Source organism: Apodemus sylvaticus, chromosome 10 (genome assembly GCF_947179515.1).
Source record: "Apodemus sylvaticus chromosome 10, mApoSyl1.1, whole genome shotgun sequence".
Taxonomy (NCBI): Eukaryota; Metazoa; Chordata; class Mammalia; order Rodentia; family Muridae; genus Apodemus; species Apodemus sylvaticus.
Genome location: NC_067481.1, coordinates 78,669,123 through 78,681,285, shown reverse-complemented (window position 1 = coordinate 78,681,285; position 12,163 = coordinate 78,669,123). Strand labels below are relative to the sequence as shown.

The 12,163-nt window shown below is 41.0% G+C and overlaps 1 protein-coding gene across 1 annotated transcript in view; it reads right to left on the bottom strand.

Moving 5' to 3' along the window:
* Window positions 1-1,784: 1,784 nt before the first annotated feature.
* Window positions 1,785-12,163, bottom strand: part of LOC127694462 (T-cell immunoglobulin and mucin domain-containing protein 2-like) — a 63,862-nt gene continuing 53,483 nt past the window's right edge. The window contains 4 exon segments of the mRNA XM_052195975.1: window positions 1,785-1,923; window positions 3,135-3,171; window positions 3,980-4,091; window positions 6,826-6,875. Of these exon segments, the coding sequence (XP_052051935.1) occupies window positions 1,785-1,923; window positions 3,135-3,171; window positions 3,980-4,091; window positions 6,826-6,875 (338 nt within the window).

Genomic DNA, 12,163 nt, shown 5'->3' with positions numbered 1-12,163 from the left:
AAAACAAAACAAAAAATCAAAAACAAAAGCCAACCAACCAATAAACCAGCCAAACAACCAGACACATATTTGTTTCCTTGAACTCTTTAGAATAGCACTGGGAATGTGGACAGAGAACCAGCACCCTGGTCTCCTTGGATACCATGACCTTAGTGTCTCTGATCTGGTGTCAGCGATCACTCAGACTGAAATAGGGATTAACACCCTCTAGCCAATCTTTTCTTCTAAACAACCAAACCTCAATGAAGACGTCAGTACAACAACAGCCTTTGTTAACTCTAGGAAAACTAAATATTTTATTTTATTGTGACAAACTGATTCATTACAACATGTTGTCTTTCTAAAATAATCTTAAATATAAACATGGCATGAAGACAATTTACAAATTTAGATGTCTGAAGGAAACCCATGATAGTCCCCAACACTGTCACAGCTGCAATAGGAAGGACTTCTCTCAGCAGAGAGCCCACGTCTTGCTCGCTCTCCTTCCCCTTCCATTTCTGCTCTGCTCCGCCTAGTACCTTATTCAGAGTCAGTGGGTGAGTTTAGGAACAGTGAGCGTCAAGACAAAAGTGGAGTAGAAATAGCACTAATGTACTCAATCCCTTGATCCATTATTTTCTTCCCCTGGTTCATTTTTTTTTTTTTTTCAAGACAGGGTTTCTCTGTGTATCCCTGGCTGTCCTGGAACTCACTCTGTAGACCAGGCTGGCCTTGAACTCAGAAATCCACCTGCCTCTGCTTCCAAAGTGCTGGGATTACAGGTGTGCACCACCACCACCCGGCTCCCCTGGTTCATATTCACCATAGTAACCTCTCCTAATAAGAAACACCCATCTTTATCCTAAGATCAGCTGCATGATCATATTTCCAGAGGTATGAGAATTTTCCCACTTCTAAAAATGACATTAGATTCCCTTAAAGTCTCCATGCTTCCATGATTGAAGCCCTTTGGGGACGATGGGAAAAGTGACATTTCAAAGTACGATAAATAGATGAAACATGATTACAAAATTCTTCTGAATTCAGTCAGGACTTCCTGTTCACCCACACACACTTTTTTTTAACTTTTAAATATTATTCCTTTCTTGATGGTTTAAATAACCAAGACTATTTCTGTATTATCAGTAATGTTGTTGACTCAAAAAAAAATCAACCCTCTAAAACGTTTACGTTTGGGAGAATTGCTGCAGTGAGTGGACACACTGAGGTGGTGCTTATACAAAAATTAGGATAATGTTAACCTTGAATTTTGAGGGTACACAGTCGGGGGTTACCCTCTCCACTACAGCTGGAAGAACCAATACAGAAAATTGCCCTAGTAATCTACAATGCTGCATCAAGCTTTTCCAGGATTAGGGCCCTCTCCTTCCTTCTTCTTAGGAATGATTTGATACGTGAGTTGTGTCTTGGGTATTCAGAGCTTCTGGGCTAATATCCACTTATCAGTGACTGCATTCCATGTGTGTCATTTTGTGAATGAGTTACCTCACTTAGGATGATATTTTCCATTTCCTTGCCTAAGAATTTCATGAATTCATTGTTTTTAATTGCTGAGTAGTATTCCATTACCAGGACAGAGAAATGGGAGGGGGTTGATTGGGGAAGGGGCAGAAGGAAAAGGGCTTATGAGACTTATGGAGAGGGGAGAACCGGGAAACAGAAAATCATTTGGAAGGTAAACAACGAATATAGAAAATAAAAGAAAATAGAAAAATAAAAAAAAGAAAATCTCCCTGGAGATGTAATAGGTGTTTGTAACATCAGTGACAATCTTTGTAATCTCAGGCAGAAGGCACCTCAGAGGGCCACTGGGACTGTTCTTCAGGGTTAGAAGTGCCTTCAATAATGTAGACCTTGTCTTCACTTTTGGACCGCACAATCACTGTGTTCTGTAAACTTCTGATCTTAGGCACAGGGAAGCTGGAGAGAGAGGGTGGGTTGAAAAAAACAGGAGGTCCTCTTTAGGGTCTGATCAGAACATTTATGATGCCTACTTAGAGATACACGAGCCCCATACACAAAATCTATAACAGAAAACAGTACCACACAGGGCCTTGGCATTAAGTCAGAGAAAAGTTTGTTTAATCATCACACTAACATTTATTTTCTTCGAAGCAGCTCATACTGGAATTTTTCAAATTACTTTTGTAATAGAACACACAAATGGGAGATGTAGGAAGACAGATAACTAGCATCAATGCAGGTACCTGATTAGGATGCGCATTTGGGACTGGATTAAAAACTGGATGACTCCTGTATTTACTTCAGATTGGGATGCTTTAGTAAGGGTTAGGAGGGCCCAGTGACCTGAATTTTAATCCTGCAACCATGGGACCATGGAAGGAAAGAACCAGATCTACAGTGTTGTCCTCTGACCTCCATGTGTGCGATGACACATTGTCCCCTATTGGACACGATGCATCCAATAATAAGAAGTTCTTTTTTAAAAGAAAGTGTCTGTGACATAATTTCAAAGACCACTTGTATGATATACATTTATATACATTGCAAAACAAAATCATCAGGCACTGAACTGGAGGAAATTAATCTGGAGAGAGGACTGCTGGTGTTTGTGCCTGGCCCATCCCAACAGCCATAATGCCATAAATGTTAGGAAATACAAAATGCAGAAAAGATCTTTGAGAAGCAAGGACAACAAGCAAGGGACTTGCCAGGAGGTGGTGGCCCAGTGCTTTAATCTCAGCAGTCAGGAGGCAGGGGCAGACAGATCTGAGTTTGAGGCCAACCTGGTCTAAAAATTGATTCCTGGACAACCACAGCTTCACAGAAACAGACAAATGAACGAACAAACAAACAAACAAGTTATGGGGGGACCTTGTTGAACTTTACTTTGGGATCCAAGGTACAAAGCAGGAGCTGAGCATTATGGACCACACCTGTAATCTCAGAACTAAAGAGTCTGAGGCAGGAGGGTTGTGAGCTCCAGTCTAGCCTAGGCTACATGGAAAGTTTCAGGTCAGTGTGTGCCACATGCTAAGACCCTGTCTCAAATCAACCAATCCATCAACAAATGAATCAGTAAAGAATGATTTAGTGGCTAAAGAGAGCATAGGGAGGAATTCTTAAGATAGTGAATTCAAAAAGAGCCAACACAACCCATGTCAGCTTACCTCAGAAAGCCCGACTTCCTTTTCATAACAATGTACCCTAAATTGGGGTGGGAAAAGGATGGTGAGAGACATTGAAAGGAAAGTTGAACTGCAATCAGAAACACTCATGATATTTTCTTCTAATCAAAGAGATTGTTCCTGTGCTGCCCAGGAAGGATCTTACTCAATATTTGATAAATTCATACACCTAACCTAAGTTTCTAGAAGGACATTGTAAAGTATTATTCACAAAGAACTATAGATATTTCTAATGGGCTGCTAGAGAACAGATTTTTGAGAGGAGAATAAACAACTTTTAGACTGAGGAAGGGAACACATCAGTGACTTTTGCTCATTTGATATGGTGCCTAATTGCAGAATTGGAATGCTGAGACAGATAATAGGCACTTGGCTCTAGAACTAGCATAAATAAACGTTTCAGATAAACATGTTCTAAGTAATTAGAGGGAAACATCCTGAACTTTGACAGGCATATTCTTGATTATTATGCGTTTGTCTTTTGAGACAATATTTCCTGGCAAAAAATTGCCTGCCATGGAACTTGCTCTCACAATCAGGTCTGCTTCGCAGTCACAGAGTTTTACAGGCTGGGGTCTTGGGAGATATGGTAGGATTGGTTCAAGATCACGGAGCACTCACCAGGTACCATAAAGTAGTGCCCGGAGTATTTTGTAAGTCCTAACACATCCCAGTGGGAGTGGATGGCTTACTGTGTGCCTTGGATCTGGGCATATGGAAGTCATATGAACTTAAAACCCCTGTGACAGATACACTTGCTTAAAGGAAGTCAGAAGGACTAAGAATCCTGACTCTGCTTCTTTGGGGACAGTCACAAAATTACTTACTGGTGATAACCACAGTGCTCACAAGCAGCAGCAGCAGCGGGGCTGCGATGGAGATGCCAACATAGAAGCCCTTAGTCAGGTTTTTCTGTGGCTTCTGTGGAGGGATTGCTGCCTAAGGAAACAGCAAATAAAATAACAGTAGTAATAAATAGACTAACCAATGAATAAATAGCAAACCAAAGGGGCGCCAAGAATCAGAAAACACAAGCTACACCTTAAACCCAGACCTTCATCTTCACTGGCCTGGGGCTAGTTTGGAATTTGCAACAAGGTCCAAGGATCTGAGGTAGTAATGGGCAGTGGAACATGGAGACCTGAGAATTTAAGGTGTCTTTGAAGCTGATGGAAAGGTGTTCAGTGCTGCTCAAGATGTGTGTACACCTCAGTCAAAGTTCTGACTGCATGCTTAATGTGGGTGGATATATCATATATTTGCTTATATCTACCTTAATAGTCAGTAGTAGTGAATTCCATAAATGCATCATCTTATGATAATGAAAGAGAGAAAAATGACTCATTTCTAACTCTACTTGCTCTCTGTGTGCTCATCTGCTGGTCCTGATCTTTTATTACAGACTCTACTTGTGAATGCAATTCAAGATTTTAAATCTTTATATATTTCTAATACCAAATGATAGTCTTGAAAAACATACACACATGAATAAAATGATTCAGACTGAACAGGTTATATTTATGATTTTAGGAATATGTGTAGTATATAATTTATATATAATACAATATGTATATTTTGTATGCACACATATCAACAATTAAAGAACAACAAATCAGGAATCAAAAAGAAAGTGAAGAGACTATATGGAAAGGTCTTGACCAGGAGAAGAAAGAGAAAAATGATGGAATTATATTTAATAACTTCCTAAGAAAAACTAAGAAGACTACTCATAGCTACAGCCTGATTATCACCACGTGATCAGACACATGTGCAGAATCTCTTCCAGGGTCCTGGCGCAGGTGACCAGGGACCACTACCTACTGGAATAAGCATGAGACAGACAGGGCATGAGCTGAGGCCCTTTCATAGCTCAGCACTGATGTACTAGCCCTAAGCAGACCCTGAGACATGGGTTTAACTGCAGGAAGCAGACCATGAGATCAGGTGGTTGCCCTTGTATGAGCCTCATCTCTGGATCACAACCCCAGCTCCTCTGCTTAGGCAGTGAGACCGTGGAAACATTAGCTAAGCTCTGTGAGCTCCGTCTCTACAGCGACAGATGCCATGCTCAGTGGGGTTCTTGGGTGAGGTACTCACAGGTGCTTCTTGACAAACACCCTGGGGAATATAGAAGAAACGGGGTTTGTCTGTCATCTGACAGGGTCTTCTGTATCCCAGACTGCTCTGGCACCCACTAGCTGACAATGATGTTGACCCTCTGATCCTCCTGCCTACACCTGCTGGGTGCTGGGATCACAGCCGTGTCACCATGGCCACATGAACATCTACTTCATAACATGTTCCTGATCCTGAGGGCAGCAAAGCCTATCCTTTCTCATTCACCTTCACAAATTTCCTTCAATGGTTTGTGAGATAGAGGCCAGGAAGTTGATCCACTGAGTCAAGACCTATGCTGCTGTTGCTAGGCATGGGGGAGCACACGTTACTCTCAGGACCTGAGAGGTGGAAGCAGGAGGGTTGGGAGGTCAAGATCCTTCCCAGGTACAGAGCAGTTTCACAGCCAGCTTGAGCTACATGGGATTCTGTCTCAGAGACTTGAACAAAGACCCAAAGACAATGCTGCGTGCTGCTGTGTGTTGTTTTCAATGCACCCAGAGAGTGTGTCACATCTTCTGAGTCCAGATTCTTCTACTACTTGTTTTGAACTTAACTCTAACTTGCTGTTCCCCCTTGATACTACCATGATTGTTTCACAAGTGACAGAAGGCAAGAAAAACTCAATATGAAGGTCTATTTTGTTTTATACCTAACCACAGTCTGGTCCCTTAGCCACATGAGCATAATGGTTTCTGATATTTAACTAGTATATATGAATTCTTCCAATATCTGCCAGACCACTGGGTGCTAATGTCAAATAAGTCATTACATATTTTTTTTACTATCTGGCTGGAAAAGATGACACAGACCTGCCATCTCAGTACTCAGTAGGCTGAAGCAGGAAGATTAGGAGTTGTAGGCCAGCCTGAACTACTAAATAAGATGAATGCTGTCTCAAAGGAGAGGACAGTTATAATGGCATACATGACTATGATTTCAGTACTTGGAAGATAGAGGCAGCATGATCTGAAATTAAGGGTTACCCTCAGCTATGTACTAAGTTCAAGATCAGTTGGATTAAATGAGACCCTGTCTCAAAAAACAAACAAAAATGTTTTACTATCAGCATCTATTTGTTATGTTCTTACTGTCCATATGTAAGACATATGGCTCCACAGAGAATAGTCAGTAGGTAGAAAAATATTATTAGGAGTTCCTAAATGAACTTCTTCAACTTAAACACCAATTATATATATATATATATATATATATATATATATATATATATATATATATATATATATATGTGTGTGTGTGTGTGTGTGTGTGCGTGTGTGTGTGTGTGTGTGTGTGATTTTTTTATTGATAGTGTCTTATCACATAACCAAACTTGCCTAATGGTCCAGGCTGTTCTTAAAAATTTGATATCTTGCATTAACTTCTTGAGTCAAAAAAGTAAGAAATAGACCACTAAATCTGACTCTCTTTCTTTTATTTTTTTTCTATCTTGGTACACATGACTGTAGACTAATATAACAGACAATTGTTAAATACCATGTGCTTCCTGAAAGATATATAGGAGAACATCGCCAATAAATTATGGAGGAATACTTACAGTGCTATTATCCCAAGAGTTGTCTGAGGATGTCACAGTGTTATTCCAGTCTGGTCAATGGGAGGAAAAATTAATTGCAAATACAAGAATTTAGAATTTTTTACTACATCTGTAAATACTATCCACAAGGCAAATATGTCTTATACCTTGTGAGGATTAAGGCTTGATATGGAAGTAGGGTCACTTAGCAGTGCGGTTTGAGCATTTAGATTTTCATAGTATTTTGAATTGTCTATTTTATAACAAAGAATACCTTGTTTTCATTGTTTCTGGGTGTCTATGAATCAAATATAGCTTCCTATTTCCCCTGAGTATTCGGGGCATATAAGGATTATAACATTCTAACAAGAATCCTCTTAACTGCATTTATATATGAAGAAGCAGATATCAGATGATTATATATTTCTAGTTTTTTTCCAAATGACAGACAACTTTGTTGGCAACCCACACACACAGTACCCATACAATGAGTAGAAATACTGCAGGTCCATGGAAGTCCCTAACAACTGCCAATGCTGGCATTGCCCTTTGGATGACTGATAACCCTCCATTCTTCCTACATTCCAGTATTTATATTGTACTCATTGGGAGAGCCCTTCCAAGGAGCCAAAGGCAATGGCAACATTTAGGCAACATCTACAGTCTAGGCTCTGTTTGGCACTTAGGTCCTTAATTAAGACCTTCCAGGAATCAGAGTAACTCAGTGAGGTGACTCAGTAAGGTGACGTTGAGTCAGACAAAATTTGAATTCAATGCTTATCTGCCCTCAAGGTCCTGACATAAGCACTTAGGAATGCACACTTGAGCATTCAACACTGTGCTGGGAAAGGCGGGTGATGTTATTATTGTTATATGATGAAGGAGTAGTGAGGAGAAAGGTGAATATTGTGGAGTTCACTTTAACAATATGATATGTCTAATGAGAAATGTTCAACAACTTGTCAAAAGAAATTTGACTAGTGTTGGTGGATGGATTGAAAGGAGGATAAATTGTAGTTTCCTAAGAGGAACTTTGGAGTTTTATCAATCTAGCAGTGACATAAATAACCATGAAATAATCAATGAGATGATGTATAAGACTCTAGGCAGGCACAGTTATCCAAGGCAGTTGGTGGGCCATGTGATTACTGAAATCCTTTTCAGTTCTTATATTTCTTGCTTTTGGAAAACATTCACCTATAGAAGGTTGATATGAACACAGTAAGGACTTAGCCTAGGAGCCTAAAGGCACAAGATCACAGTGCCAGGAGTCTCAAGGAAACCAGAGATACACTTGCTCTGCTCTCTGCTCCACTCTGGATTGATAAGGGTTAGGTGACAGGGCATTACAGAGAATGTCTTCCTCACACCCAGCAACAGTATACTGGGAAAACCCAATGCACATGGGAGTGGGGGAAACCACAGATAACCACTTCCTGAGAATATTGAGTTACCAATGTGCGCACACACAGACCCCCATTAGTTTCCTCTATCAGAAAAAAAATCTGTGAAGCTTCTGCTTTACAGAATGGAGCTCTACCTCAAGGAGTAGATGGGTTTTAGGAATCTTTGAGAACCCCTGGAACCACGAGTGTTTCACTCCTAGATATAGGTTTTCCCTGACCTTGCCTTCAGGATGACAAGCTTTTTTCCATCCTTAAATCACGTGACTACCCATTAATATTGACTCTGAACTCTTACCTGTAGGCAACTTGAAATATGAACCTCAGAGCTTCACTCAAATACATAAGCAGGACAAATTTAAGGAGTGAAGTAGCAGAATAAACTCCATTTTTGTTCTTAAGATTCCATTCAAAGTTAGCTTAGAGAGGCATGGCCCCTACCCTTGAGATCTGAGAAAAATCATGAAATGTCCCTGGCAGTAACAAAGTAGACACACTGCAGCTAGCTGATAACAAAAGAGTGGGCTTAGAAAATATAAGTCTTTCCCAGGTCAAAGTGCTCCTCTTTTGGTTTAGGCTCCCTCTTTGTGGTTTAACCAGGTGCTGTAAACCAATTAGCTTAAAGACCAACATTCCTTTACCCTCTCATGTAATGCCAAGGCTTGGAAACCCCCTGCTTGTGGCTTTTTTCCTTCATAAGCCCCCTTCACCTAGAACTGGGGGTGACTCTCCTATCCTGTTCCATCAGTAGGGTGTGTGACCCAAGCTCCAGCTAGAATAAAGACTCTCATGTGCTTGCATCGGAGTTGTAGTTTCTGGTGGTCGCTTTGGGGATTTGCAATCTGGACACAACAAAATCATTTACCAAAGCTTTCAAATTTGATGTGAGTTTTTTTTACCCATACCGAGGATATATTTTGCACTTTTCATGCTACATTAAAGAATTAAAAGATGCTTACAGTAAAAACCTTACAAGGCTTCCACTGCCTCTTTTTAAAGGAGGGTATTCTGAAGGCTTTTCCTGTGAGTATGTGAAAACAGAACAAACCCTCCAACTATCTGTATCCACAATAGGAGGCCTGGCCCTGGAGTTAGAAGAACCAGCTTCTATCTCAAGTTAACAGGGACAGAGTCTGTCATTTTCTAGCTTCATAACCTTCACCATCAACTTTCTGACTCTGTGTCAGTTCCTGTCACTATACAATAGGGACAGGCCACAGCTATATCAGACAGTTGTCTGAGAATGATACACTGTGTCATAAAGCATGGAGTATCCTGCCCAGTGCTCAGGAAACACTAACTGTTAACTTCATTGAACTATGACCTCAGCTGTGTGAGACAATTTCAGAATAAGGATCCACAGTGACCCTAGTTCTCAATAATTCCCTGATTCTTGATCAGAAAGTCACTCCCACCTGGACCAGAATCCCATCATCCTCATCAGTCATTCTAAGTTTATGATCCACCTACATTTGGTTACTAGTGAATCCCCTGGAAATCTGATAAAGAGAGACAGGTGTCTCCCATCTTTATTTGTTACACAACAGAGGGTGAATACATCTTGAGCCTAGAAAAATCACAGGCCTCATGAAGCTGCTGTTTGGTACCCAGTTCAAAACTCTTCACCTATTGGAAGCTTACGACTTGACTCAGTGTCTGTGTGTCCTACTGTCCCTCATAAGAAGGACTCGGGGCCCTGATGCACATTGGGTTTTACCTGGTTTGTGAGTTGGTGTGTGTGTTGGAGGAGTAGAGACTCTGGTTGATGTTGGTACATGTGTGGATCTTGTTGAAATAGTTGTGGGCCTTGTAGTTGTGGGTCTTGTAGTCGTAGGTCTTCTTGGAGGACTTGTGGGAATATCTGGATTTGAAAATCAAGATAAAAGCAAGGATCAGTCAAGCAAGAAGAGACAAGAGTTTCTGCTGTAGCACCAGTGAGAGGCTGTCTCCAGGCAGAGGCTCCTCCCTTGAACTTCTTATCAACTAGGAAGTGACATGGTAGGGCAGTGGAGGCAGGCTCATCAATAGGAGGCAGCACACTGACAACATGGATGAAAAGAGAGCCCATGTTCCCATGGAAACACTTTATGAATGACAGGCATCAGATACTCTGATGTCTCTAAGCATCTGAGAGACTGAGGAGGGAGAGGGCCTGATGACTCCTCTCAGTGGTGACTGACTCCACCCACATTTTCTAGCCCAGCATGCTCATTTCAGTCAGTCCTGTGAGGACGCATCATACAGCCCTGCAACTTAGCATGCAGACTCCACACAGGGCCCATCAGAAAGGGATGTGCACATTTGATAGAGAGTGACATTATCTTAAATGGTTTCTTCCAATCTAAAGGAGATGTGGTGAACATCCCTTATCCAAAAATGCTTGGGATCATGAGTTTCAGAATTAAAATCTTTCTTAACAATTTGGAGTATTTGCATAAATAAAATATAGTATGGGTAGGGCACAAGTATAAACATGGATTGAGCTAGCATCCACATGCCTACGCTTTACACATGTAGCTTAAGGTTATAATCTGTGGATAATCTGCATAGGATTAGTTTGATCATGCCAAATTTTACAGGAACATTTTCAAGTCCATGATCAAAAGGTTTCAGATTTTGGATCACTGCAGACTGGAGGTTTGGATTAGGCTTGTTCAACTTGCAACTCATAAACCAACAACAACAGAGTTGCTGGTAGTATCCAAACAGCTCCTGGTGGTCTCAGTGTGCAGAGTTCCAAGATAGAGCAGAGGCAAAATGGTGCTGGAAGGAAACAGTCAGGGAAGCACTCAGGCTCCTTTGTGTCAGCAGACACATGGTCCCTGTAAGTAATCTCCCTGTCTTCACTGCCCAACCCATGAACTAGAACCGTGGGAATAAGCAACCGTTGTTTAGTAACTCTTCTTCATGGGGGAATGCAGGACAAGCCCTTAATCCAAGGTGTTTTTACTTTGAAATAAAGAAAATAAAATGTAGTGTTTCTTCCGTGTAGGGAAGTAGCAGGTGTAAAGCACCCACCCCTTAAATTTAATACATGCATTTATTCCTGTATTTGTGTATTTGTGTTATACCAAGAATGCAGATGTCAAGGGACCAACCAAGATCCGGCTGACCACCCTCTCCAGACTCTACTTATTCTTTCCCAACTGGTGTGCAGCTGTGCCGGAGCACCCCAAGGGACAAAGTGGAACAGGGAACCATGTGCTATAAAATGGTATATAAAACCATTTAATCTGGGTGTGAGGGGATTCCCTTGTATTCTCAGCACTAGAAAGTTAGTGGCAGGTGGCCCAGGAGAGCATGGCATCAGAGAACAGTCTGAGATACATGAGATTATGTCATTAAAAATAATAAAAAAGCAAGGGTTTAATTGCAAGCATGTTTATAAGAACCGTAGTTTCTTTGTTATGGGAAAAGAACAAACTGTTATCAAACAGAGGCTCAGTTTATAAGAACTGAATAATAAGCAAAGAAGGAAGGTGAGCTTACCTGGTTGAACAAGCAGTAAGATGGTCATTATCTCTTTATACCATCCCTTCATTTGCACTCCACAGCAGTAGTGACCGCTGTCACTCTCAGATAGATTCAGTATTGTCAAGGACATATTTCCTTGAAGAAGCTTCCCCTTTAGCTGGTAGCGGTTGTTTGCCTGATATTGGATATGGTATCCATCAGATGCAATAAGTCTTTCTCCACATGAGTTATAACTACAAACCCCTCGGCCCCAGCACATATAGAATTTTTTAGTAGGCACTCGATACATGCATGGCAGTGTGACAGAGTGTCCCACCATTCCATGTACGTCTGGGAAAGAATGCACAGCAGCTGTGGATAAAAGAGTGGAGATGAGAAGTGAGCTCTCAACATTTTTGCACAACAGATTTTACTTCAAAATTTCTTTCCCATTTTTCCTTTCTGGCGCAACTGTGGATTATGGTAACAACTATGCAACATTG